Source organism: Parus major, chromosome 1 (assembly GCF_001522545.3).
Source record: "Parus major isolate Abel chromosome 1, Parus_major1.1, whole genome shotgun sequence".
Taxonomy (NCBI): Eukaryota; Metazoa; Chordata; class Aves; order Passeriformes; family Paridae; genus Parus; species Parus major.
Genome location: NC_031768.1, coordinates 77,895,736 through 77,921,671, shown reverse-complemented (window position 1 = coordinate 77,921,671; position 25,936 = coordinate 77,895,736). Strand labels below are relative to the sequence as shown.

General features: G+C 36.5%; 1 protein-coding gene across 1 annotated transcript in view; it reads left to right on the top strand.

Annotated features, from left to right (window-relative positions):
* DEUP1 (deuterosome assembly protein 1) overlaps window positions 1-19,922 on the top strand; it is a 58,404-nt gene extending 38,482 nt beyond the window's left edge. The window contains exons 9-15 of the mRNA XM_033514393.1: window positions 511-656; window positions 1,274-1,376; window positions 2,980-3,177; window positions 4,169-4,255; window positions 6,686-6,885; window positions 13,075-13,375; window positions 19,426-19,922. Coding sequence (XP_033370284.1) covers window positions 511-656; window positions 1,274-1,376; window positions 2,980-3,177; window positions 4,169-4,255; window positions 6,686-6,885; window positions 13,075-13,375; window positions 19,426-19,596 — 1,206 coding nt within the window. The 3' untranslated portion in view covers window positions 19,597-19,922. The remainder of the gene's footprint in view (window positions 1-510; window positions 657-1,273; window positions 1,377-2,979; window positions 3,178-4,168; window positions 4,256-6,685; window positions 6,886-13,074; window positions 13,376-19,425) is intronic.
* The last annotated feature ends 6,014 nt before the right edge of the window (window positions 19,923-25,936 follow it).

The following is a 25,936-nucleotide window of genomic DNA, read 5'->3' as shown; positions in this document are numbered from 1 at the left end:
AAGAAAAATCTTTTTTTGATTGTTTGAAAATTTTGTGATGTTCATTTAAATAAGCAATTAACTCCATGCAGATGGAACTAGCTTTGAAGAAGATTTATGCAGCCTTGTAGTTTCTAAAGTTTATAAATTTGGAAATGCTGTTAGGAAAATAGAAAATGGAAGCCACTTATGACACCAATTCTGGCATGTGAAACATGTTCCATGATGCAGAACCTTCTGAAACAAGCAAGCTATATATTTTAGGTGCATTTAGTACAATAAAGAACTTCTGAATTATGTTTCCTATGATAATTTCAGAGGCAGATACATTGGAATGTTGCAAGGGCTAAAACATATTCAGAATGTGATTTTTAGATGACATGGAAATGACATGGAAGCAATATGTTTTTCAGAAATTTAAATCATGTATGTACAGGTATTGAATATGATGTGTCAAAACCCAGCATTTAAGGCTGGTTAACAGCTGGTTAAATTTTATTTAACTGTTCGTCCATTTGCTTGTTTCTTTAGAACATGGAGGCAGACGTCTCAGAAATGAGAAATGAGCTGCAGTCAAGGGATGGTCTCTGGAGAAAGATACAAGTGGAATGCCAAAAATTGTATACAGAACTACTGAAAATCAAAGAGTATAAAGATATGCAGGAAATTCAAATAAAGTATGGATGGTGAAGACATATTTAAAATTACAAGTACTTCTGAGCTAATAATCTTTTTCTTACATTTGTTTTAAATTAAGTCTGTTTGAAAAGTCAGGATTCAAATGTCATCTTCTGAATTGTAGACTGGATATTTTCATTGACAATTATATCATCCAATTTTAGGCAATAGATGCAGTCTCTGTTAAAAAGCTTTAATGATGCCTAGATTTCTACAAATCAACACATTTCATATATTTCTACCTATATCTTTACAGTCTTTCATTTTCTCAGCTTTAAAACACTTTGGAAACAATGCAGTTAAGATTCTCCCTAACCTCCTTTGAATAAAATTGTCATGATTTTGTGGCTAATCTAATTTGCTGTTGCCATTTCAAAATATATGAAATACCAGTCTAGAGGAGCTTTCAGTATTCTTTCTGCACATAGTTGTATTGTCCTTAATTCTTAGACATCTCCCAAAATCCAGCCTGGTTTAGGCCAAATGGTGGTTATGTCTGGGGGTATTTTTTCATCAGCAAGCAGTTCTACAGTTTTACACTGTGGAGAGGATACTGCAAGGTAAAGAGTATTGAATGTTCTGGTTGTTTCATGTTTTGTTTCTTTCTTACTTAAAGGCATCAATCATCTCATGTTCAGCTTACTGAGCAACTAGAAAATAAAAACACTGAGTTATTGCTATTTGCAGGAAGTCAAGAACACAAAGAAGAGCTGAACAAGGTATTTCATATAATTTCCAGGTCTTAACTGCAGTACAGGATTTTTAGGAGAGAGTACTGACCTAGGATATGTGCATATACTGTAGAGAGCAGGAGGATGCATTGTAGGTTCAGGACAGCATAAGTGTTTTTATATGAAAAAGATTTCATATATGGTTGCACTTAGTTGTGTAGCTGTAAAACCGGCATTCTGATTCTGTGCCTACCTACTTCATTGAAATGATGGAAGAGACCATGCCTACGCATTACTGTGATACAGATAATACCATGCAACTAAGAAAGCCTCCAAAGCTCTGATTAATTATTAGCCTGTAGAGCTATGCTGTAATTTGTAGGTGGTCTCAGAGGTAGGATATGCAAACAGATAACTGATAGAAGTCACTGTGGCAGATACACAAGGCTAAGCTTAATCAGGTACCTGCTGCACAGCACAGCTCTCGCATTGGAACAATGCATCACATTGTGTTGCACATTTCCAAAAGTGCTGTGAGCAAGCAGCGTGGCATGACACTGTGGCATGGTGTATGGCTTGGCAGGCTGAAATACTTTGGAAGTAGAGGATGCTCAGAATTTGTCTTACAAGCACGTTGTGGTTTTGCCAAGCAGCAATGTAAACAGAAATCACAGAATTGTTACGGTTGGAAGGGTCCAACCCCCTGCCACCTAGAGCAGGTTACAGGAATGCATGGCAAGTGGGTTTTGAATGTCTTTATTTGGATGCATCGAGTTGGGTTCACCAGTTTTGGCATGACAGTAATGATCTAGCTCTTAGGTTTTTTGCATCTACATCTAGTTTTTGACAATTCTAATATTTCTGTACTGTTCGCATAAATAAAAATTAAATGCAATCTGTTACTCATATATAGTACTTTAAAAGTTGTTAAAATGGGTTCAAAAGTTGTTATGCTGGTTTTTGTTGTTTTGTTTCTTACACAATAAAAAATCTGTCAGTACTAAATTGTTGGCTATAGTAGAAAGATTAGGAAAACAATTTTTGTATTGATACTTTGGAGAACTATACACAGGCGGTATGGAAGAAAGTTTGACCTTAATGGCAGGAAAAATTATCATAAAGTGATTTGCCATGTATACCCTTTATTTCTAGCACCATTTCTTATTAAAGAGCCAAGATTAATGTACTTATGTTGCTCCTAAGTTAATTTAAGCTTTGTCAAACTGTTTTTAAACCTAACTTAACTTAGGTGCTGTATAAATAAAGAGTACTTAAATTTATTGAATGGATATTACCTAGGATATTTTTTACCATAAATTCCAATTCTTAACATAATTGTTATTACTTTCTTTTAAAAGGTAAATTGAAGTGTATTTTGTTCATTACTAATATTAAATATTTTAATGCCTATTTAATATTAAATAGGCAAATGAAAGTACAAGAGAAGTGTTGAAAAAAAAGATGTAAAAATAAACAGATTGCTCTGCACTGGCTTCCAGAGACATTTTGTTTTACAATCTCAGAATCTCTGATTCAGTTAGAAGAGTTGGTGTCTTGGAAGCAACAGCAGAAAAAGTCACTGATAAGTAGCACGTCATGCAATCATATTTACTGCACAGCATTTTTTCTTTTTGAAATGTATTTGCTACAGATAAGAAACCATGTTTATCGAGAAGAGCAGTCCCATTGCTCTGAGCAGGAAAGAATGAAGACAGAAATCTCTGACCTGACAGAGGAGCTTCATCAGAAGGAGATCACTATAGCAACTATCATGGAGAAAGCTAGTCTTCTGGAAAGACAGTTAAAAATGGAGTTAGAGACAAAACACAAATTGTTAACTAAACAACAGGTATGCAAGTAGGCAAAGCAGCCCACATCATTTTACTCCACACTCTTGATAATGACATTCATTATCTGTGGAAATAAAGACATCACATTTCTTGCTGTAGTTTTTATCAGTGGTGCTGTAATATCTGTGAAGTATTACAAAAGCAGCCAAATTGATACTGGAACAAGAAATCACCAGTAAATGTCAACTGTATATCTAAATTGAAATTTGCTCTGACCATCACATCTAGTTATCATTTAACATCTAAAAGATCTTGAAAACTTGCAGTTTGTGGTAATTACATATGTTTTAAGTTTCTCATTTTTCAGTGTTTTCTAAAGCTTTTTGAAGAATGTTACAAATCTGCATAGAAAATTTGAGTAATTTTATAGCTGGAAACTGTAAGATACAGTGGGGATCTTGGTGGAAAATTTTTGTTTTATAAACAGATTTGTAATCTTCATTACTTAGTTTGTAAAACAAAAGAACAATCATATTTAGAGGTTTCTGGGTATCTCTACGGTTTCTGAGAGGTTCACTATGTGTGGAAAACTGATTGAAGTAATACTTTACTTTAGATAATAGCAAAGTTAGTGTTTGGGAAAATGAGAGATATCTCTTGTTGTGTGGCACTCTTTACCAGGTATTTCCATATCACTAAAAGAGTAGATATTATTTCTAGACATCATGAAGAGGATTTCATCGAGTTTCAGTGGCCTGTAAAATCTGTCCCTATTTCTATGTAGTAACTGCATTTGAACTTCTTGTTTTCCTAAGTCATTACTTCTTTCAAAAAGGTAAATAAATTTAGAGGCATTGCATTTTTATATCTTTTATAGATGGTTTAATACTTCTTCCTACATTGGTATTGCTACTTTTAAAAATATAACAGTAGGTTTTGTAATTCCTAATGTACATTTTGTAAAATTAAGCTTAAATTTATCTATACCCAGTGTTATTCCAGTTGAGTGTAATATTCTTGTATTTAACTATGAACTTAATCTTTTCCTAGTTGTTGGAATTCCATTACCAAGTTATCAAATCTGAAAACACACATCTAAAAGAAATGGTGGAAAACCAGGAGTGTGAGAGTTGCATGGTAATTTTTTTAACCTATGAAGTATGCAGAATAGTTACTTATATTTATTGTAAATTTAGATTAAGATCATGGCAGATTTAGAGATTCCTGACTTGCATAGATTAAATAAATAAAAATAAGCTGTGCAACATAATCAAAACAAAGTGGCATTCACACACAGCCTGAAAATGAGTAGAGCTAAGAGTAATTTTTACCTTAATTGTATTAAACTCCAAGTAAGCTAAATTTTTCAGTAACTGTCTAGACACTAAACAATTTCTGGGAGCTTATTTTTTTTTAAGTGATATCACTTATTTAAGTTTAGTCATCATTCTCACAGACAAAAATATGTCCCTTTTTTAATACCTTACCCCTTTGTTCACATGGTATTTAAATAGCAGTGTAGAAAACTGACACATTTTGCTCCCACCCAGCTTATTTTCAGTTTAGTATTTTTATCTCTCCAAACAGGGGATCTTTAAAATTTAATTCATAAAGAGTGTGCCATAAGATTATCTAGAACTATGATTTATGAAGGTATAATTAATAGTATATACCCTGTTTTCCACAAAAAGCCTCAAAACATCCCCACATCCCCTGCTTACAGAACATCTGCAGTTACTGTATTTATCACCAAAAAAAAAAATCCCACTGGAATATTAAGAATGTCACATTTATTCACACCCTTCAAATAGCATAGATGTCCATCAGTGATGCTTTACCTACACATACATACACACTATTATGGATATCTGTATGTGTATATATATTACTGTGGAAGCATAGATGGCTGTGTGTATGCATGTCTAACTCTTCTCTGCAGTGACACTTTTCTTGAAGATTGAGAAGAGCTGTCTGACAAGGGTCCTTGGAGACATCACGTTTGTTATATTTTAACAGTAAAATCCAGTTACTATGTATTCCAAGGTCAATACATGTTTCAATAGAATTGTGGACTTAAAAATTCTTTCCTGCTTTACTAATATATTGTGAGGATCTAAACATTAGCGATTGTGATATATTTGTTATTAAGATTGCAGGGATTGGAGAGATTTTTATGGACATGTTTGTGCTGTACAGTGGAGCACTACACAGACCTCAGTGCCAGCCTTAAGTCAGTGTGGTGTAATGCATCATCAGGCAGGGTTACTGTCAGGGTTTAGATGTCAAAAGCAATGTAGCTGGGCCAGCTCACTTTTGGGGTTCATGCCATTATAACTTTACCGCTGATTCTAGAGCTATTAGTGGTTGGATGACTTAGCGTTCCCTTCTCCCTAGATTCCGCCACTCCTCCTGCTTTTGAGATGTAGCTGAGCCCCTGCTCCCCCATAGTTGCATGAAATACTAAATTTTCTTATACCTTCTGGCATTTCCATGCCAGCTTGGCTCATGAATTCTCCCTAAAATTAAGCAAAGCAAGGTTCACAGGAAGAGATGGCATCAAATCAGTGCAAGGAATAGACAAGCTTTCAAATGTCGAAGCACAGTTGTGCCAGCCATGTACTAAGAACCAAATAATGAGTTACTGAGTTCCAAGAGAATAAGGTAAATCTAGGAACATATAAAAGCACAACTTAATGAAATGCAAGGGATTTTAGTCTTTTGTGTGTAATCTGATAAACCTTTTGAGAATTTCCTGGTGAAGACAGTATATTGTTATTGCAAATATATTACACAATGCAGTGCAGTACTCTGCAGAGAGATAGTTCCAAAATAGCTGGCTCAGGTGTGCACCGTAGCCTTTGTAGATTAAGTGATAGGAGAAAAAAAAGAACAGTGTATCCTGGCTAGACAAGTTCCAGAGCTAATATCCATCTTCCCTTCTTGATATCCAAGCGGGTGGGGGTCTTTAGCCCCTGATCACAGTGCATGTGTGGTTTGCATTTTCAGTATTTTGCCTTGCACACCATGTGGGCTAACCCAGCTGAGAAGCAGGGTTCAGTGACATGGACAGTGAGCACTGTGCTTATGTGGCTGTACTGCTTCGGAAACTGAAGGTGACTGTCTCAACACACATATTAAAGTGTACACATACTCTGTATCTAGTATAGTAATGAACTCCTATAATTTTGCTTGTTATTTTTGAAGGAATTGTTTCTGGAGGGAGCAATACAGTCTGCAACTATAGCTGTTATGGTTGTTTTTATGTCATCCATTTTACAAAGCAAGCGATACATTTACAACGGTAATATTTTGAATGCATGTTTGCTGAGAAATTTTAATTTGTTTTATTGTGTTATAGAAACTGTTATCCCTTCTTTTCCATTTAACTACTGTGATTTTTTTTTCTGGAGGCAATTCTTTTGGTTTGCCCTAAATGTTGCATGATTATATATGGTAGCTAGGTCTTTTCTTTAGCACAGAACATTGTTTTGTGTTTGCTTGTTAAAAATATACCCATTTACTGTGGAAAAAATAACTGCTTAATGATGGTATTATCTCTTTTCACAGTGTATAGATTTATGTAACAAAGAACATGGAAATTTCACAGCTTCTGTTCGCAAAATGAAACATGAGAATTTAAGACTACAAAATAGCCTTGTTAAACTACAAAATGACACAGAAACATCGATACTGGGTTGCATGGATACATATAAGGAAACAGAACACAGCTACCAAACCCATTCAAAGGTGCAAGAAACAGAAGAGAGGTAATGTTTAGATTGTTTATGAAATTTCTTTTAAGTGTTTTGGATGGTCTGACTAGGCCAAACTGTCAAGTTCTTGCTGTTTCTGTTCATTCAGAATTCCCACCAATATAAATATCAGACCTAGTTAGTATATTTGTACAGACTTCCTACATTTTTCTGGTTGGCTGATGGAAATTGGCAATAAAAGAAGTCTCAGAAGTGTTTAATATCTGTAATTAGCACATGGAACTTTAAAAACTTTTTATATGCTGCTCAAGCTGTTCTTAGTTCCAGGTTTTGCAAAATAGAGCAGACTGTATTTTTACTACCAAATAAAAACAAGACAAGAAAAGGATAGAAAAATCAACATGAGAGGTAAACTTCTCAACAGGAGGTTCTCTTAATAAGCAGTTTGAACTACAGGCCCTGCTGAAAAGCTTTATGTCCTCCAGTTTCATTTGTTGGAAGTTTCAATAAATGTATTTTAATGCCTTGTCTGGTTTTGGTCTTCTTGGGTGACCTGATTTTTGAAAGAAACATAATTTCAGATGCCCTGAGTAAGTCATTACTACAATAAACTCCTTGTTAGGGAAAAATAATGAGACTTGAGAATATTCAGACTCATAGAAAGCATTGTAGTGATGACTCTCTTCTTCTTTCCCTGTATTCAATGAGCCACTGAATTGCCTTCAAACATATTATAATCATGGCATTGCAATAAAAAAAAATAAAAAACAAAAAAACCTTCCTGGTAAACAGTATTTCACAGTACAGGAAAATAAAAATTCATAGGAATTAATATGTTTATTATTTGTAATAAGGAACTGACATGATAACACTAACATGAAACAGATATGTGGAGTAAAGTTGAAATAGTTGGAGCTAAAATTCGACATGTTAAGATTTCAAACTCATACATTTAGGTTTTGGAAAAATTTAAAACAATTTTCTTTCTGCAAAACAGAGCAGCATCCCAGTATAGGTAGATCAAGTTTTGCCTAAATTCTAATGTCTTTTTAAGGAGTGTTGTTTTGTGTTGGAGGTAGTATTCATGTGAAAATAAATAGATCTATAATATGCAGGTATACATGTTTACATACATCCACCTGTCTTTGGAAGTGGCAGGTATGGCTGATTTCCTGTGAATTTTCAAAATATGTTGAAGATGTTGTTGAAACAAATACCTGTAAACCAAGGTACAGATTATTCTGCACCAATACGTCTCATAACTTCACAAAATTGGTCAGTGCACTTTTTGCTCATGCTTAACTCCTCTCAAGTGAGAAGGAAGTAAGATTTTTTTTCTCATTTTCTCAGGATTTACACTTGCTGTACATAAGAGACTTTGAAATTTAATTTATGAGAATATAAATATTTGAGACAATGGAACTACGCATGTAATTTGCAGGATTGTGATTTCAGAGCTGTTGGAAGATCAATCAAAACTGTGAGAGAGACACCTGTGAGAGCTGACCTTTCTCACAAGAAAAATCTCAACCAGACTACTGAACACAATATAAATTATTATTATTGTAGTTAATATGATGAAACAGATATATTGAGTCTGGATTTCAGTATCTAAATCATGCATTAGAATTCCTAAATGAAAAGCTATTCAGATTTTCAAATAAATACACAGATTTTAAAACATGCAAATTTGACATGTACTGTGTATGTACATCACCTTGCCAGTGCTTTTATGATTGGGCCCACTTTGTACTATCACTTCTCTGTTCCCAAGCAGGAAACTACCTAAGGATTTTTCCAGAAAACTAAAATTATATTTTCAACCATTAGATGTATGCAGATAAACTAGGAAATTGATGTTAGTTAAGTTAAAATCTGGGGTATGTTTTATTTTATTCTGAGCGTAAACCTGTTATTTCTGGTTCTGTTTCCATGGTAATTATGGCACTGGAGAAAGGGCACAAAATCCTTTTTTTATATGGTAAAAAATTAGAAAACATGGTGTTGGTGCAAGGGACGGGTGTATATTCTACAATATTTTTCATCTGTGTCTCTCAGTCAGTAGTGGAATCCTGGGCACAGGAACCATCATGTCTTAGAGAGGAGACCTCTAGAGAAAACACAGGAAATTGCAGGAAGTTATACTGGCAGGCCAAAAAGCAGCATGATTTCTTCTTTTTTTTCAGTATACAGTGAATTTCTAGGTATTAGAAAGAAAGATATGCAGAAGTAGCATCTTTTTGCTAAAAAAGGACTATGCCCACATTCTACCTATAACCATCTGCATTAATTACTGTTTCCTTATGTAATTACCTTACTTCTAATTGCAATTTACATAAGCTTTCCTCAGTCTCTTGATTTCAATCCTTTAGTTAGACCTTGACCATATGCAGTTGATTTAAATTGGTTGGGGCATGGTTGAAGAGGACTTTCTCTGATGAAGCTGATATGTTCCATTTTTCTTCCAAAATTAAAGCATGCCTGTGAGTTCTGAAATGAAAAGCTATTTATTTACCACAAAAATGTGCACAAAATAGATAACTGATCAAGCCAAAGCACTTTCATCATGTGGGAAAAGTGAAGGGTAAATGCTAAGACTTAATACCTTCCAAGGTAGCTGGGGATCGCTCAATGGATGTGTGTTTGGAGTGAAATATCTGTGTGAAGGAGGTTTTTTCTACTCTTTGGAGATCATACAACTCTTAGTCACACTAACCACTGTCTCAGTTAGTGCAGTAAATAAAGTGGAAGCAGTGAAAACAAAACAATTCTTCAGGAAAAGGCTTTTTATCAATTTTAAAATCAAGCTAGCTGTTATACTTGCCAGGTAAAAGCAACAGCACAAATTCTTGAAGACATTTTGGTCATTAAAGATCTGCAGTTTTCTTTCTCAAGAGTATTATGCTGATTATGTCAACCAGCTGTGTAAGATATTTGGGGTTTTTTGCATCACTGAAGTCATTGGCCTCACAGGGACCAGGCAGATTTTATGTACGAGTCTGGAAAAGTAGATCCTGTCTGTATAAATTCCCTTTGTGAGGACACTGTTCTTTCACTACTTGTCCCCTATGTCACCATGTCAACAGTGATATTATTTGTGTGGTATGTGTACATGTTAAATACTCTATGACACTAATCTCACTGAAAGCATAAGTTGTTCAGCTGTAGTAATAATAATGTATTTGCACTGGTAGTATTAACAAATGGACAGCTTCCTACAAATTTGCAGATTGTATTTAAAGTAGATCTGTATTCTTAGATGGTATTTTGCACATTAACTGGTAGAAGTTTAAACCACAACTGTGAAAACCATCCAAAGTAAAGGCCCAATATCACTATCAAAGCACCTTAATGTAGTTGTCGTGTTTTTCCAAAATACCAAGCAGGCCCAGCAAACCTATGGATTACTCTAGGAGGGGGAGAATGGGAGTTCCTTTTAAAAAAGATCAGTCCTTTTTTGGGGGGGAGTGGAGGTGCAGTGACTGTTTTTATTATCTAAAGGCTACCATAACCCAAGTCAAGTAGGCACTCAAGTCTGAAAATTCTGTTCTTAGAGAAGTTATAACACAACAGTAATAATTGTTATTAAATACATAGAGAAGCAGTTTTGTGGGAAGAAAAGGAAACCGATCACATGGACTTCACTGTGGGTTTAGAGAGAAAATTACTTCCAAAAAGGTCAGAACATGAGATTAAAAAAACCTGTGATTTTATTATTCACGCCATCTATCTTCAGTTGTGGCAGGCTTTTTTTCATGGTGCCCTTCATCCAAACTGTGGATGGAATGGACTTTAAAATAGGAAGAAAAACAAAAAGAAAAGGAATTCTCCTGTGCCCAAAAAGCAGAGTATATTTATGTAAAGAAAAGCATGAAAGAAAGGAGAAAACTCTGCCTCCATAAAGGCAAACATTTAAGGTGATTTAGAAAACTAGAAGGTTTGGTGAGTAGTTTCAGAGAGTTTTATGTTAGCATGTATAATAGTATTATTACTATAGTAAAAATAAAATTATAGTAACAAATAAGAATACAGCATCATGCTTATAATTTGCTTTGCCATAGCATTCAGAGTATCTCTAATCACAGCTTCTTTTGTAATCAGAGAAAAAAAATATGTTCTTCATTAGTTCTCTGAGTTGTTCTGCACAGTCCATATACTAAATATTCAGTTTCATGTTTTAGGTCTTTTGTGGTTTAACCTGGCAGGTAAACAGCACACAATTGCTTCTTCACTCCCCCACTCACAAGGAAAGAATTGGAATTTAAAAAAAGTAATATTCATGTGTTGAAACACAATTTAGTAGGACAGAAAAGGAATGTAGTAGTAATAATAACAATAACAATAGTAATAATAATGCTATAATTAGAATAGGCGAAACAAGTGATGCCCAGTTATAACAGCGCAATTGCTCACCACCTGTCATGTGAGGCCCAGGCAACCTTCCCCCAGCTTTTTATTGCTGAGCATGCTCCCATATGATCTGGAATATCCCTGTGGTCAGCTGGGATCAGCTGTCCCAGCTGTGTCCCCTCCCAAATCCTCGTGCACCCCCAGCCTCCTCACTGGTGGGGTGGGGTGAGGGGCAGAAGAGGCCTCTGTGCATGTGCTGCTGAGCAGTGACTAAAACATCTCTCTGTTATCAATACTGGTTCCAGCACAAATCCAAAACACAGCCCCATACGAACTGCTGTGAAGAAAATCAACCCTATCCCTGTGAAAACCAGCAGAAGGGCTTATGTAAAAGCAGGTCCATCAATGCTCCACAGCCACTGTCTCCCAACATCAAGCATTTAAATTAAGATTAGAAAATGACAGTATGATCTTTCTGCAGAAAACACTCTTTTCCCTACACTTGGAAAGTTCTTTTATTTAAAAAGAAATAAAGGTACTGAGTGGCGCTGCATACACTTGAATATTTATTGAATTATATTTTACATGCTCTTTAAAAGCTTTTATAGCTGCATTTCAAATTAGTAGAGTGTTTTAGGATAGTTGCAATGATAGAATCCGTTCAAACTGCTATCACGTTTTAGTAGTTACCTCCCAAGATTAAAATTTCATCATAAGCACAGACCTCAATACAATGGAAATTTTTATCTCAGGTAGAAATACTGTAACATAAAATTAATAGAATCTGAAATAACATTTTTCTGCATGTTTTGGTGTCTAATACAAGGAATGATACCATTGAAAATTTGTGTAATTTGCAGACATCTGGGCAAGAAAGTCTCAAAACTTTCTGCTTTTATCAGTACAGTATCAGAATTGTTCAGTTAACTATTTTGAATGGGAAGAATTTTTTTTTTTAAGTTGCTATTAACCCAAATAATTTTTACTTTACAGAAATACAAATTATTAGAAATACATATTTGCACATCTATTCTGATCACTGAGATACAAGAGTTTTGAAACAACATATTAAAATGCTTAAAAATTATTTTTAAGCTTGAAGATTTAATTTATTGTTACAAAAGCATCCTATTGTACAATTTTTTAGAAAGTATATTTTTTAAATCTAATAATTTTTATATTAATCTCCAGAGTGTTATCATTAAGTCAGTGGCAAAACTATCACTGCAGTAAAAATGCAGAATCAAAGATTCTTGTACTATTTTCTGTTTAAGCATTTTTTCTAAGTTCTAGCCTCTTGAACATAGTTGTTTAAGATAATATTAGATCAAAAATGACTAATTATCCAACCACAAATAGGATTTTTCTCTCCTCTCACACTTTGATATTTCATTTCTTCTATTTGTGTGGCTAAATTCACTCTAGTTCCTAGACATGGCCAAAGAGTGCTTGCATAGCTTTTTCCACTGGAAAGCCAAAGGAATGGTAGCCATTAGCAAAGGACAGGTAACAGAGGAGTTCCTTAAAGAGTATTGGCATCTTCAATACCTGAAGTGAGTTTGTTTTTTAGCTCCTTCTGCCACAGTTGTACCAACCAAGGCAAGGTTCCTCAACCCAAGCTCCAGTGAAAGGGTTTAAATTAGGGTGGTTTAATTCACAGCTGAAGCAGACAGAGAAAGCACACTCAGACTTTTACAATAATCTAGGGGGAAATTGCTAAATTGTTGCAATTGGGTAATGCTTAAATCTTATGCCCATAACTTCATGCATGAAACAGTTTAAACAACTAAGTAATCAAAACTGTATAAATAAATACAATGAAAAACTCTTGGCTTTGCTGTGATAGCTTAGGAGGTTCAACTGGGTTTCATATTTCAATTCTTTTTCTTTTAGATCTTTCCAAAATAAAGATTCATGGGAAGTGGAATGTCAACAGACTGCTATGCTTACTGCTGGTGGATATCACAGAAACTGTAGTCCTGCTCTGTATGGCCAAGGCAATATCACTGGTTCAAACAGTGACAGCACTTTATCTTCGCATCCACTTCGCAGAGGTCATGAAAAGAAAATAGTTCATAAATCTCCATTACCACCAGAGGGGTATCCTTTGGGCTTTCCTGGGCCATTTCCCGAAGTGGGCAGAACAGGCAGCTTTCAGAGCCCTGCTTACAATGAGGAAGAAATCAAATTATCGGTAAGTAACTGTTTTCCTGTAACACATTTATTCTCAAAAATCCATCTGTGGACCAAATGCAGCCTTGACAGAGCCAAAAATTAGACCACTCTTGTTGTCATTGTTAGTTACACAGTGCCAGCCCAGCAAAAATGGAAATATCCTAACAGAAGTGCAGTTTGTCTGGAGATTAAACATCCCCTACTGAGCCATACCTCTGTTCTAATAATGACGGTGATAATTACCTGCCATTATGTGACTGTGAGAAAGATTTCTACATATTAGCTTACTGGCTTCTATATTGGGGTACTTAGCTTTGTATTGCCTATGTAAGAGCACTCTGCTTCAAGTGTATTTCCATAATAACTGAAGACTTACTGCCTTAAGTGCTGTTAGACAAATCAAGTTCCTGTTTGATCTACATCTCTTTGATTGATGGATGAAATCAGAAAAATCACAGCAACTATTTTCCATATGTTAGCTATTGTATTTGAAAAGAAACAGAAATTATAACTACTGTGATCCTTATTTTTCAAGAGTAATAGGACAGCATTCTTTCTTTTAGTCTTCATAGGCTGGAGACTATTATCCTCCATGACAAGTGGGACAAATCCCACTTTGCCTAGGACAATTGAAGAAAACCCTTCCATAATTATTTGGCTTTAGAGCTCCCTTTGAATTTGAGCTTTATCCTCTTCCTTAGTATCTTCTCTTCTTCCTTAGACCTCCACTACAGGCCACTATTGTTTTCCACTTGACAACTAGCACTTTCCTGACCTCAAACCACGAAACCATACCATCAGTAAGCAGTGGAACTAAGAATGTAAGTGAGGAATGAACTACAGGCCTCCCTCTGCCCAGCTGGGTTACATGGATCTCTACATGAACCAGGAGATCCTCAGCTGCAGGGCTCTGGCTGAACCTACAGAGGGAGAAGAGGGAAGACTTCAGCATTTACTAGAGGGATTGACAGGCAATTGTACCTGTGGTTGTTGTACCCCAGTTCTGCTGTCCATTTCAGAAAGAAATGCACATCCCTTCCTATCAGAGACATGGCTGCTGCAGAACTATCTCCATAGTCCAGAATCTCACTGTTGATGGCAAGGACCATAATGATGGCATGCCTGGGAAGCAGGGATTGCAGTGCAGCCCTTCACTTACTGTGGTCCCATCAGCTCTGTCCCAGTAGTCTAAGACAGTGGGAACCATGTAGTCCCAGATGTTTGATTTCAATTCCATTTTTACATTCTTACATTTCCCAGGAATTTTAAGTAAATGGCTTTTGGTTTCTCACAGCTTGAGAGTTTTTCTCTTTAAACTCTGATCATGAAAAGAGTCATTTGGACTTTTCCAGATGACTCTGATAAACACCAGCTCTCTCTTCTGTCAGAAGCATCAGACGAGACACCAAATCACAAAGCTTCTGTTTCCAGAAAGCCTGGGAAAAATGTCCATTCTGAGACCCTTCTGCAAGATGCAGAAAGTATTACCCAGCTGGGAAACTATTACCCAGCTGGCACTCAGGCCAGCTGACTTTCCAGCTGGTGTGTAGGCAAAGTACATAACATAACTATTAAACAAGAGATGTTTCTCATACAGAGTCTAGGTCCAAATCAGTGGCATTGAAGCAGATACAAATTCAGACCACTGAAATCAAATTGTCACTCAGGTTGACATTGAATACCACAGCTTTGGTGCAGAATTCAGTAGTCTGTTACTCCAGAGATCTGTATTCAAATGCACAGCTGTTGCACTGAGAAGAAAGAGGGGGGAAATACACAGTATGTTAAAGCAGAGTTCTTTGACAGATTTCTGAGGACTTGAGGGGTATAGAACACAGGGACAGGACCCACATGAAATCTTCAGTATGTTCAAAACTTCAGAGAATGTTAGAAGGCACTAGTTTTCTAAAGAATATTTGTATGCCAAATTGAAAACATCAAATTTCCAGGTGATGTCCTGATACCCACCAAAATAACTCTATTGGTATTGAGGGAAGAAAGAAAATAGTCTGTAGGGCTTTAGACAACGGCTTGTATCTCTCTCCCTGGTAGAGAATCTTCAGACAAAGATTAGTAAATGTTCCGCTGGAACTTCTGCCCTTTCACATTCTTTCTTAGAGGTTACATGTATAGTGTCATTCTTGCCTTAGAATAAACTAGAAAGCTCAGCTGGGATTCACTGGAAATTCCCATAACCCCAAAAATTCTTGTTTCAAGGGTTTCCTAATCTGGAAAATACTTTTTCCTCTAAATAGTACTTTAGACTGTACTCTCTTCCTGAAATGAACAACTTCAGAAAATGATTGGTTGATCTTTTAGTCATAAATACTTTCTCATATTTCTCTTCAGATGATAGACAGTTGTTTGTTCTGGCTCTCAAGGCTTGGAAATACAAGACTTAAGCTGTAATAATTAAAATTTAAATTAGGCATTAGGAAATTTTCTAACATTAGTATGGGAACTTGCTTAATAAATAGTTTGCAATGGAAAGTTGTGGAAATTCTGCCCTTGGAAATCATTAGGAATTATTTTGACAGTCTTGATCCTACCCTGAGGCATGCTATAGTCCATGCCTCTCCCTCCTAGGTATTACTATTTCCTAGTTATGTAGGCCCTCTAAAAATCTTCCTATGTCACTCCAATTTTCTAGGCAATTCAAATTTAATTTTCATATATGAACAGAAGCATGTTTAAGATAGGCATCTGTACCTGCTGCCTAAGAGATATTGTAGTGTAGGGTTACTCTTAAAACATCCCAAATTTAGTCACTATGCGACTAAAATTAGCCAGACCAATTTCTACTCTTGTTATTAAAAAATCTTTCCTGCAAAGAAGAAGCAGCTAAACATGAGAAGACTCTAACAATGGGGTTTGACTGCTCATGATTTGACCAGTAAATGCTAAAATATCTCACATTTTAAAGCTTTCTTGCTGCCCTGCTGAAGATGCATCCAAGAATGTTGGGACAGCTCATGGGGCAAGTAAGAGATTAATTAGGCAGTTCTGTCTCTCCCTTTGAGAGAGCTAGCTTCCTCCTGAAGGGCTCCTCCCCAGCAACCCAGAATTAATTCTTAACTGCTTTGGGTAGTTCTTATTTAAGGAGAAGACATACTTAGCACATATTTCATCTATAAAAATATGTATCTCTGTCAGGTGCACTCCTTCATTTCCAGGCAGAAAGGTGATTCTCATTACTGATATACACCAAAGAAATATGAGATCAGCTGGCACTGTAGAAATGAAAAAATAGAGTCCTCGTTGCTTTATTACCCAAACAGGTTAGATGGAAAGCTTACAATGAACACATCTCTATCCAGTTTCAGTTAGAAAACCAAAAGACATAAAAGCAGTAATATCTGAGAAAAAGAAATTCAAAACCAGAGACCATGAATCTCATCTGAGACATGGATTAAAGCACTTTCTTTGTGTTTTTTCTTCCTCAGAGGCCAAAAGTAAAGACAATAAAGAACATAATGAAAGAACAGACCAGAGGCTTGAAAAGCAAAGTGCTGCTAACAAGGAGTTGCCTTTTAGACTTGCTTAGATAAAACCCTCTCTCAAAGTGCATGAAAAACAATGCATTAGGGTCCTATCTAAAATCATAGTCTGTGATGTCTGACCCTCGGGTAAGGAGCTGTGGGGAGCCATGACCTGCTTATTCTAAGTGAGAAACATTCTTCTCTCAACTCTGAGGAAATTCAGAAATGTCTCATTTGGAGTTTACAGTGTATTTCAAGAAGAAACACATCAAAGTATCAGTTAAAGAGAAGAACATTTAACAGTTTGGGAAGTTAGATTGATCGTGCAGCCAGTCTGTTTCCAATGACAAGTCAGTAATTATAAGCATTATTAATTTGAATCTTTAAGAATATTTTGTAACTTGATATAAACTTTCTGAGACTGGCAGCTGTGTAAATCTGCAGTCCATAAGGAAAAGTCTGACATGACATTTTTCTCTAGGTGATGACACCTACTAAATTTGAATTTCAGATTCAAATTTTCCCAGTTTCTCATGCTTCTCACTGCAAGTATTTTATTTGTTCAGCATTGAATCAGTGATTTCATAGCTGGTATTCAGTAAGGGAAACACATGGTGATTCTTTAAGTAAAACCTCCAAATCCAATGTATTCTCCATAATACAAAAGCCTTCTTCAAATGATTCAAAATAGCACTAACAATTCTGTCACTGAATCTTGACATCACAAGGAGATGTATTTGTGACCCAGCCCATGAAGGAATAAATAAGCATGAAGCCATGGCATTCGGAATGTCAGGAAAAACTCTTCATATGGGAACAGTGATAATTTATGAATGAGAAACCATGCACGTGTTTATGAAGAAAATCAAAGACAGCTTATGTCCCTCCATTTTCTTAAACTTTAGAGGATTGGCGTTCTTTCTTATTCTTGCTAGTACAAGGATTGAGTGAGAGAGGGGTGTTATGGCACAAAGTGGTTAGGTTTCTTATTAATACATGTCAAATTAAGTACTTTTTCTTGACCATCATTTTAAAACATTAATTTGGAGGGATTGAGAAAAGGGAAAGTCTGCTTTTTCTGTGAATTTCATTTTAGGAGCCCTATGCATCAGGAAGCCTCTCTCACTCAAGAAGGATGGTATTGAACTCAGAATTTATTTCCAGCTATCACTTACTTCTGTACTTTGAAAAGAAAAGGCATTTCCTATAGGAAGTCCCTAAATTTCATCTCAGAGTCCACTGCAAAGAGTTTGAATGGATTGGTGCTTTAGAGCCTTTTTCTAATTAGTATCTTTTAGCCTTAAAAGCTTCTAAAGACCAATTTTCAGTTAAGTTGAAAACAAAAGTAAAAATCTGTCTCTATGTTGCTGTGGAAATAAGGAATACCTCATTCTGATACAGTGCAGCCTGGAGTAAAAATTTATGGATGTAATAGAACTGGCCTTTTCCACAGACCATCTGAATATTTGAACTCCTATTTGATATGCTGATACATAAACTTCAAACAATTTTATATTCTAGAAAAATACCCTGAAATTCTAAACTAATAACTCAATCAGTAACTAAAACTATTGAAGATATGGTTTAACTAAGATTAAAGATGCCAATCATTTTTTCTCAATATATGACAATATAAAGATAAAATATTACCTTTCTTTTAATATTAAAACTCCTATACTAAGTTTTTTCCTCAGCCAAATCTTAAAAACTTATGTCATAAAATTGCATTTATCTCTACAAAAAAGCATTGAATGTATTTAAACAGGCATAGTATATTTAGGAAAATAAAAATTATTTCATGTATTTCATACATTTCTTTTGATAAAGATATCCGAATGATGCATCTGAGATATTAGCAAGAAAATTAACAAATATTGGTGCTTAAAAATTTAGAACTTGTTCCAGCAAAGATTCACACATGTCCTTTGCTCTGTACAACTCTGCATCCCATGACAACCATCTAAAGGCTGATTATTGGTGTGGTTTGTGTCTGAGTCCACTAAATGCTCATTAAACAGAAAGAATATTTTTTTCAGTGAACTACTTTCAGTGAACAAAAATTTAGTACATTCTCCAGAATGTCAGAGCTTTGAGTTAATAGTACTGAAATGAGCACAGATTTTCTGCTTTTCCTCAGAAAGCAGAAACAGAGAGCTAAAATTCCAGAAGACAATCAGCAGCATCCAACACTAATTGTAGTCTGTAATTCCAAAAAAGATTGTTGTCCTCTGCCCCGGTCTACAATATCCAAACAACTAACATAACCTGTAGTTGATAGATTTTGGAGGTTCTGCAGCAGTTTAATTCTGTCTAGTGGGATATTTTTATTTTTAATGGCCAGTCTACATCCTAATGCTATGAGTATCAGAGGTAATCAAACACAATGTTCAGTTCATGTCATTTAGGCACATGGATGCCTTCAAAAATGTATGCCTTTAAAAATGGTGCTTTCTTGAAGAGGTGTAAAGCATTATACTGTTATTAGCTCCTATATAGGTCAAGATGTTTGTCACATCTAGAATTTGATAATGCAAACATGTTGTAGCACTTGATGGCTTTTCCTAACCATGATTTTCTATTCACTGCTCAGTCTCCCCCTGTGATGTCCTTCCTTGCAACAACAGAGAAGTTCCTTCAAGAGGAAGAGAAACATGCAAGAGAATTTGAAGAACGTTTAAATTCACACCTTGAAGAGCTGCAAAGATATTCTGAAAACACTCTAAAAAAATATGCCAGGATGCAGCAAAGCAGGCATACTTAAGCCAGTCACACAATTAAGGAAAGCAAACCAAGTAATCACCCATGAGTTTCTCAGAACTAAAATCTGCAAATAGCTGCTTAATGTATTTAGGCACATTGCCAATAGCATGTATTTGTAACACCAAGTTTTCAAGAAAATAATCATTATCCAACAGATTTAATTATATTGTAACTTGACTATATTACAAAATAAACTCTAAACATATTCTAAAATATACAGGTGGGTTAAATTGTGTGCAGCAGAGACCCTGTTGCAGCATTGTAAATCAAGAAACAAGACACTTAAAATTCTGTAATGTACAGAGGGCTAATAAGTGGAATTACTCCCTTGAAATTAGAATCAACCATGAGAAATTCTCTAGATTGTACAAAAAAATAATAAAGGCCTTTAACCATGTCTAGGCTCCTGGCATGAAAAGCTTATCTATGCTCTGGTGATTCTTGGCTGTGGAAACAGCCCCTGGGCCTCTGGAAATGCTGCTCTGTGAGAAGAACATTAAAGGACCAAGCACATGTTCTGAAGCCATCCATATTGCCCCTTTTACCAGACCTATAGACTTCACCAGGGGCAGAACCTGATCTCAGGCACTTTACATTAAGACTTTACGATTTTTAAAACCTGTATTCAAAAGCACCTATTTTTTATTGAAGTTTTTTTTTTACCATGGTGGCTTATTGTTTAACTATATTGCAATAGTGAGGAAAACTTTAAGTTCAGGCAGCATGTGATCAGTCTTAGGTAAGGGCCTAAATTCTTTACATTTTCCTACATCATAGGAAAACATTATATAACCAAGCAGAGTTAATTCAACTCCATGTGCTGAAAATCTACATTATATTGAGATTCCTTTTATTTGCAATTCATACTGAATTCTATTGCTGTGCAAGCGAAACAGAAATTACAGACACTGTTGATGAACCACCAATTTCAGTGAATGAGATACTGAAGAACTGCTTTCCAGCATATACTGTTGCCAACTTCCTGGGAAAATCTGGATAAAAATAATACCAGGCTGTCAAACCGCTCCAGTTTGTGAGTAAAAGAATTCTCATTAATATTCAGGACCATGGCTAAAATGTAAATTGTTTTTCGATGCTATATTTTCACTAAGACAAAATATACTACATCATACTTACACAAAATACCAAGATTTTAAATACCAGTTTGGCTCAGCTTGCAGTAAAAAGAGCAATGAAGATGAGGACATCAAAGAACCTTTTACAGGAAAATTCAGGAAAATTACTAGACTCAGCTGGAGGAACAAGGACTGAATAAAAAGATGACGGAAGGACATCTGAACAAACTAAATATATACATATCCTCAGCTTAGGGGGAGATGCAGTTTTAAAAGAATTAATGAAGAAATTCAGAGACCTCTGAAAATAAAGCTAAATTTTAAGCTGGGGAAGATGTGTAGAAACAGAAAGACAGAAAAGTGCTGTCTTTCAGAAGAGCAAAATAAATAGCCAGTTAGCCAGAATTTTTTGCCACTCTCAGATTCAAACATACAGGACGACAGTCTGCTCCAGATCTTCAAAGAAATGGATGTGTCTGCCTCCATTTCAGGCCTGAGGACACCTCTCAAGGTGTAGATCTGTGAGATGATGAAGAGATGATGAAGAATGAGCAAATTAAATCATCAAGAAATGGGTATGATGATTTTTTTTCCTAAAGCTTTTTAATATCTGGGCAAGCTACTAATTTTGGATAAGAAAATACCAGAGTTAGTTTCAGCCTGACTTTTGTGCAATGCCATATATTAAACTGCCTGTGAGAAGCACTGAAAACTGCGAAGTACCTGTATCTGAGCAGCCTACTTGTTATTGTTACTGCCTGCTCAGAGAGCACTGTGCCACAAACGTGTTGAGACACGATGGATCAAGGGGACATTTTTAACACCTACTTGCCAGAAAGGTTGTCCTTCTCTTTCTCAACCAAGCAGCAAAAGTTGCTCATCTGACAATCCCCAGTTTAAATGAGCCCATTGCTACCACAGAAGAGCTGGAGCCACACCACTGGTCTGAATACTTTAGTTGCATTAAAAGGCAGAAACTCAACTGAACTGGTGAGAGATTTCTGAAGGAAGATACATGTTCATGATGTTATCGTGCCAAAAAGAATGATGTTCAGCAGAAATAATAAAGACTGAGAAATTACTCATTTATGAACAGGGATTGGACATGGATGTATATTGTTAAAAAAGTAATAATCAGAAGGGTCCAAGGCTATAAATCCCAGAAAACACCAATAAAAAGGAAAAAAAGAAAAAAAAGAAAAAAAAAGAAAAAAAAAAAAAAAAAAAAAAAAAAAAATATTAATCATTAGGCTCATTTGACAGGACAAGGTGCAATCTTTGGGAGCTGCAAGTTGCCCAAAAAATACAGAAAATTTTTATTCTACTTTGTGAATAGCAAGGCAATGGAAAATTTTTGTAAGCTGCTGGACTTTGATGATTTTTCAAAGCTGTACTGAAAAGCAAGCTTTTGGCTCCCAGTTGAAAGACTTGTTTTAAATACAAAGAACAATGGTTCAGTCTGCCACAAGCTTTTTTTTTATTATTATTTTTGGCTGAAGGAAAAACAGAGGTCAAATTCACGCAGTTGCCAACATATTTCATCAAGATGTAATTTTGAAATAGTTGGTGGAATAAGAGCTGCCAGAGCATTGCTGTCCAATTCACTCCCCAAAACTTATTCTGAGGGGGTTGAAACAGCAGTTACTGAATACTAAATAGCCATTTAAAAGTGGCTCACATGAAAGTCAGATATTTAGCGCATTTTCTTCCATTTCTTACTCTCTCCTTTTATGTATGGGAAATTAATGGAAGAATGTCAGACAGTGGGTACTCTGAGCCAATGTAGAGAGGAATGCAAACTGCAGCAGCAAAACACACTGCCAAATGAAGACAAAAATGAACAATCACAGGCACGGCTCTCTTGCTTTTCCGATGGGTAGACTTAAACAACGGCCAGTAAATCTCTGCTGTGATCAGAGATAGCACAGGAAGTGCCTAACCCCACAGTGTCACTGTTCTGGCTTTATTGTACTGTAACTGGTTCTAATTCCTGATTTAACAGCAGTACAACAGCAGACAGAATCAAGCCCACCAGCACTTAGTAATTCAAAGCTCAACTAAACACCACCGGTGGGAATGAGAAGGATGCCGTCAACAGAGACTGCTGAATGCATGAGTCCCAGGTGACTTCACATCTATGGTCTGTCATGCCAGTCATCAAAGCCTGGATTACACAGCCAGCTCAGGTGTGTGCTGAACTCTACTCACTCCTGCTGTTCCCTGCTCCTGTGTCTCCCACAGACTCAACAGCTGGGAGAGTGCACTGGGGAGAAGGTCCTTCACCAGTATCACTCCCCTCTGGCTTTACAACCTACAACAGCCAATTATATCATTCACAATCTTTTTTTCCCCCATTTAATTCCACTGAAAATAGCTACCCACTAGATTTTACACACAAACTGCCTTTTGCTAGGGAAATCTGTTGTTTTTTTTTTTCTTGTCACACACAGCTTCTGCTGAGAAAATGCTAGGTTAAGCAGAGTTCCTTGGAACTGGCCAAACCAATGTGGGAGCTGTGTGTTGTTCTTCCCTCACTGTGGGGATCAGATCTCAAAGTTCGCTGTGTTGGAGTTACTAGTTAATCACATGGACACTCTCAAATCCATAAATAGGCTGTAATTTAATGTACTGCATCTAAGTTTCTGCTTGTGGATTGAGCAATGTCCTTAGATTATGATACGCTGCATTCCTGTGTCCCTTCCTAAACCAGCAGATCAATCTGTTTCTTTCACCTCTTCCACAGCTACAGGACTGTTCAAAGCTGTACATGAACCATCTGGGCACTGAACATACAGAGTCTGAAAAAAGAACAGCACATCTTCACTGGTGTGTGCATTTAAACTGAACATCAGTGAGTAAGTAAATATTTTCTTGTAGATGGATTGAAACATAAGAGCAGGAGCCAATTTCTCTGAGCTCTTAGTTCATGTAGTTCTTCCTTCAGACCACAGGCAGTGCTGCTGGCTTCTCTCACTTGGCTTTGGGGACCTGGGGCCACGTGTAACACAGCTGGGCATTTACCCACTGCAAGAATACTTGACACAATAGCTTTGTTTTTTTAGCACTTCACAGACATTTATAAAACTCCATTCAAACCTTGATGTTTAAGTATTTGACTCAGATTTGATTTATGCTTTGAAAAATCAGGTTTTAAAAACTGCTTCGATAACTTGATTTATCAGAAGGCAAAGGTAGGTTTTAATGACTTCACCTGATAATGAGCACTCTTGGAAACTGTAAGACAGTGCTGAAGAAGTGTCTCAGCAGGAGTTTTCTGGAAAATGCTTGTAATAAATCATTCAATTTTGCCCACAAGCTACTGTATGCTGGGAAAAGGTTTGAAACCCTATTTCTAAAACATTTTTGAAGGCAACTGACAGTTGGAGTAATACATACAGTTAAAAAACCAGAGGCACAGTTACACCTTTGGCTGAGAAGCTCACACAAGTTGACATTTGGGCAACCACCATTAATTTACTTCCCCATTATTACTCAGTGATTTTTGACAGTTTCTGTCTGCAGAGGCTTCATACCTTTTCTCCAAATCCACATTCTCATATTCAATACTAGTAAAAGGGAATTTTGTAGAAAATGTCAGAATCCAACTTCATTGTTTACTAGAGAAAAAAATACTGGTTTTTTTTTGAGGTTGAACTGTGAAATCAATTCCAGCTTCTACATAAAGAACCATTCAGAAAGTGTAACACTATTTTCCTCTCAATTAGCACTCAGTAAAATTAGACATTTCAGAGAATTGAAATACATGTCTCTAATTAGGTATAGATTTATATTAATAGACATTTGTCCCTGAAAAGATTATTATTGTGACCCAAAGAATTTACTGATCACCAGAGATAAAGAAAGGGCATAAGAAAAAGCAGCAGAAATGTAACATCTCATTAGAGGAGTAATCATAAATGTTACCTAACCCAACTGACCTTTTACCTATTTAGTTGTTATCAGCCAGTTCATCAGATCATTGCTCTTATGTCACAGACTCAACTTTTGCAATGAAGGTGGAGCAAAACCACATAAGGACTCTGAACAATTTTAGGGAAGGCTCTCTGAATTATATAATCATTGCCTGGGCTCATAAAAAGCCCTGCAGGTAGAAGGGACTGAAATAAGCTACTAGTCAGAGATGAGGAAGTCACAGAAACCTCATTAGCACCATCACAAAGTATTACAGGACAAGAAGGGTCAGAAAACCCCTGGTTAAGAATCTATAGAAGAGGACAATGAGGAAGAATCTGCGCAAGAGGTTATCAGAAACAGCACTTCTATTCCAGACACCCAAGACAACAAGCACCCTGAAGGACACACACATTTAAATTGCACACACTTTTGGTCACTTGCTCAGGCACAAATTTTATTCAAGCTGAACAGCGCAGTTGAAAAAGGTACAAGCTACCAGTTCTAGTGCAGCCATCCCTGACTGAGGATAAAATAAAAATAGGACAAGGATTTGGTGCCTGGGAGAATAGAAACAGCTGGGAGATGACAGACTAAGCAATTACCTTTACAGATTCATCATTTCAGAGCTCCCCAGTTGAAGGAAGCAGTTGTCAGTGCAGAGCACAGATAATTCCAGTGTCAGCACACGGCTCGCTGAACACAGGGGTTTGCCAGCAGACTTCCTGCTGGTCACTCTGTGGGTAAACGCTCTTGCAGTCAGACCACGCTGGCCATGCTGTCTGTGCAGTTCCTTGTGCAGATATCCCAACTATGATGCAAGCTGCGGGGGGGAACAACCTCACAGTTCATCCAAACTCTTTAGGTTTTAGTAAACTTTGTATTTCAAAAACATTTCAGTCTTCAGCACCAGTTTTATTCTAGACGCTCCCAGCAGCGGTAGCACAGCGTCAGGAGCCATGGCCATCCTCACACCATCAGGTATCTCTGCATCATTCCCAGTGGAGCTGGTTTATAGCCAGCCATAGGCTTGCCCTGCTGTGGGAATGTGGGCCTTAGGGCAAAGTACACTGTAAGGACCTGCATTTGCTCCTAAAGTAACTTTGGCTAGCAGCAGCATTCTGCACAGGAGCAGTACATGGACGTGATGCAGGAAACACAGCCCCCTCTTTCACTGGCACCTACCTCAGTGAAGAGTCCTGCTGACTTCATTGGTGCTATCCCTGAGCCAAAAGACTACACATGAGGGAAAGACTCAAGGGATCTTTAACTTTCAGCACAGAAGTATTTCCTGCCGTGCACCAGTGCATTATAGCATCATGTTCTTCCTTGCCTGGCCTGCACTTAAGCAGC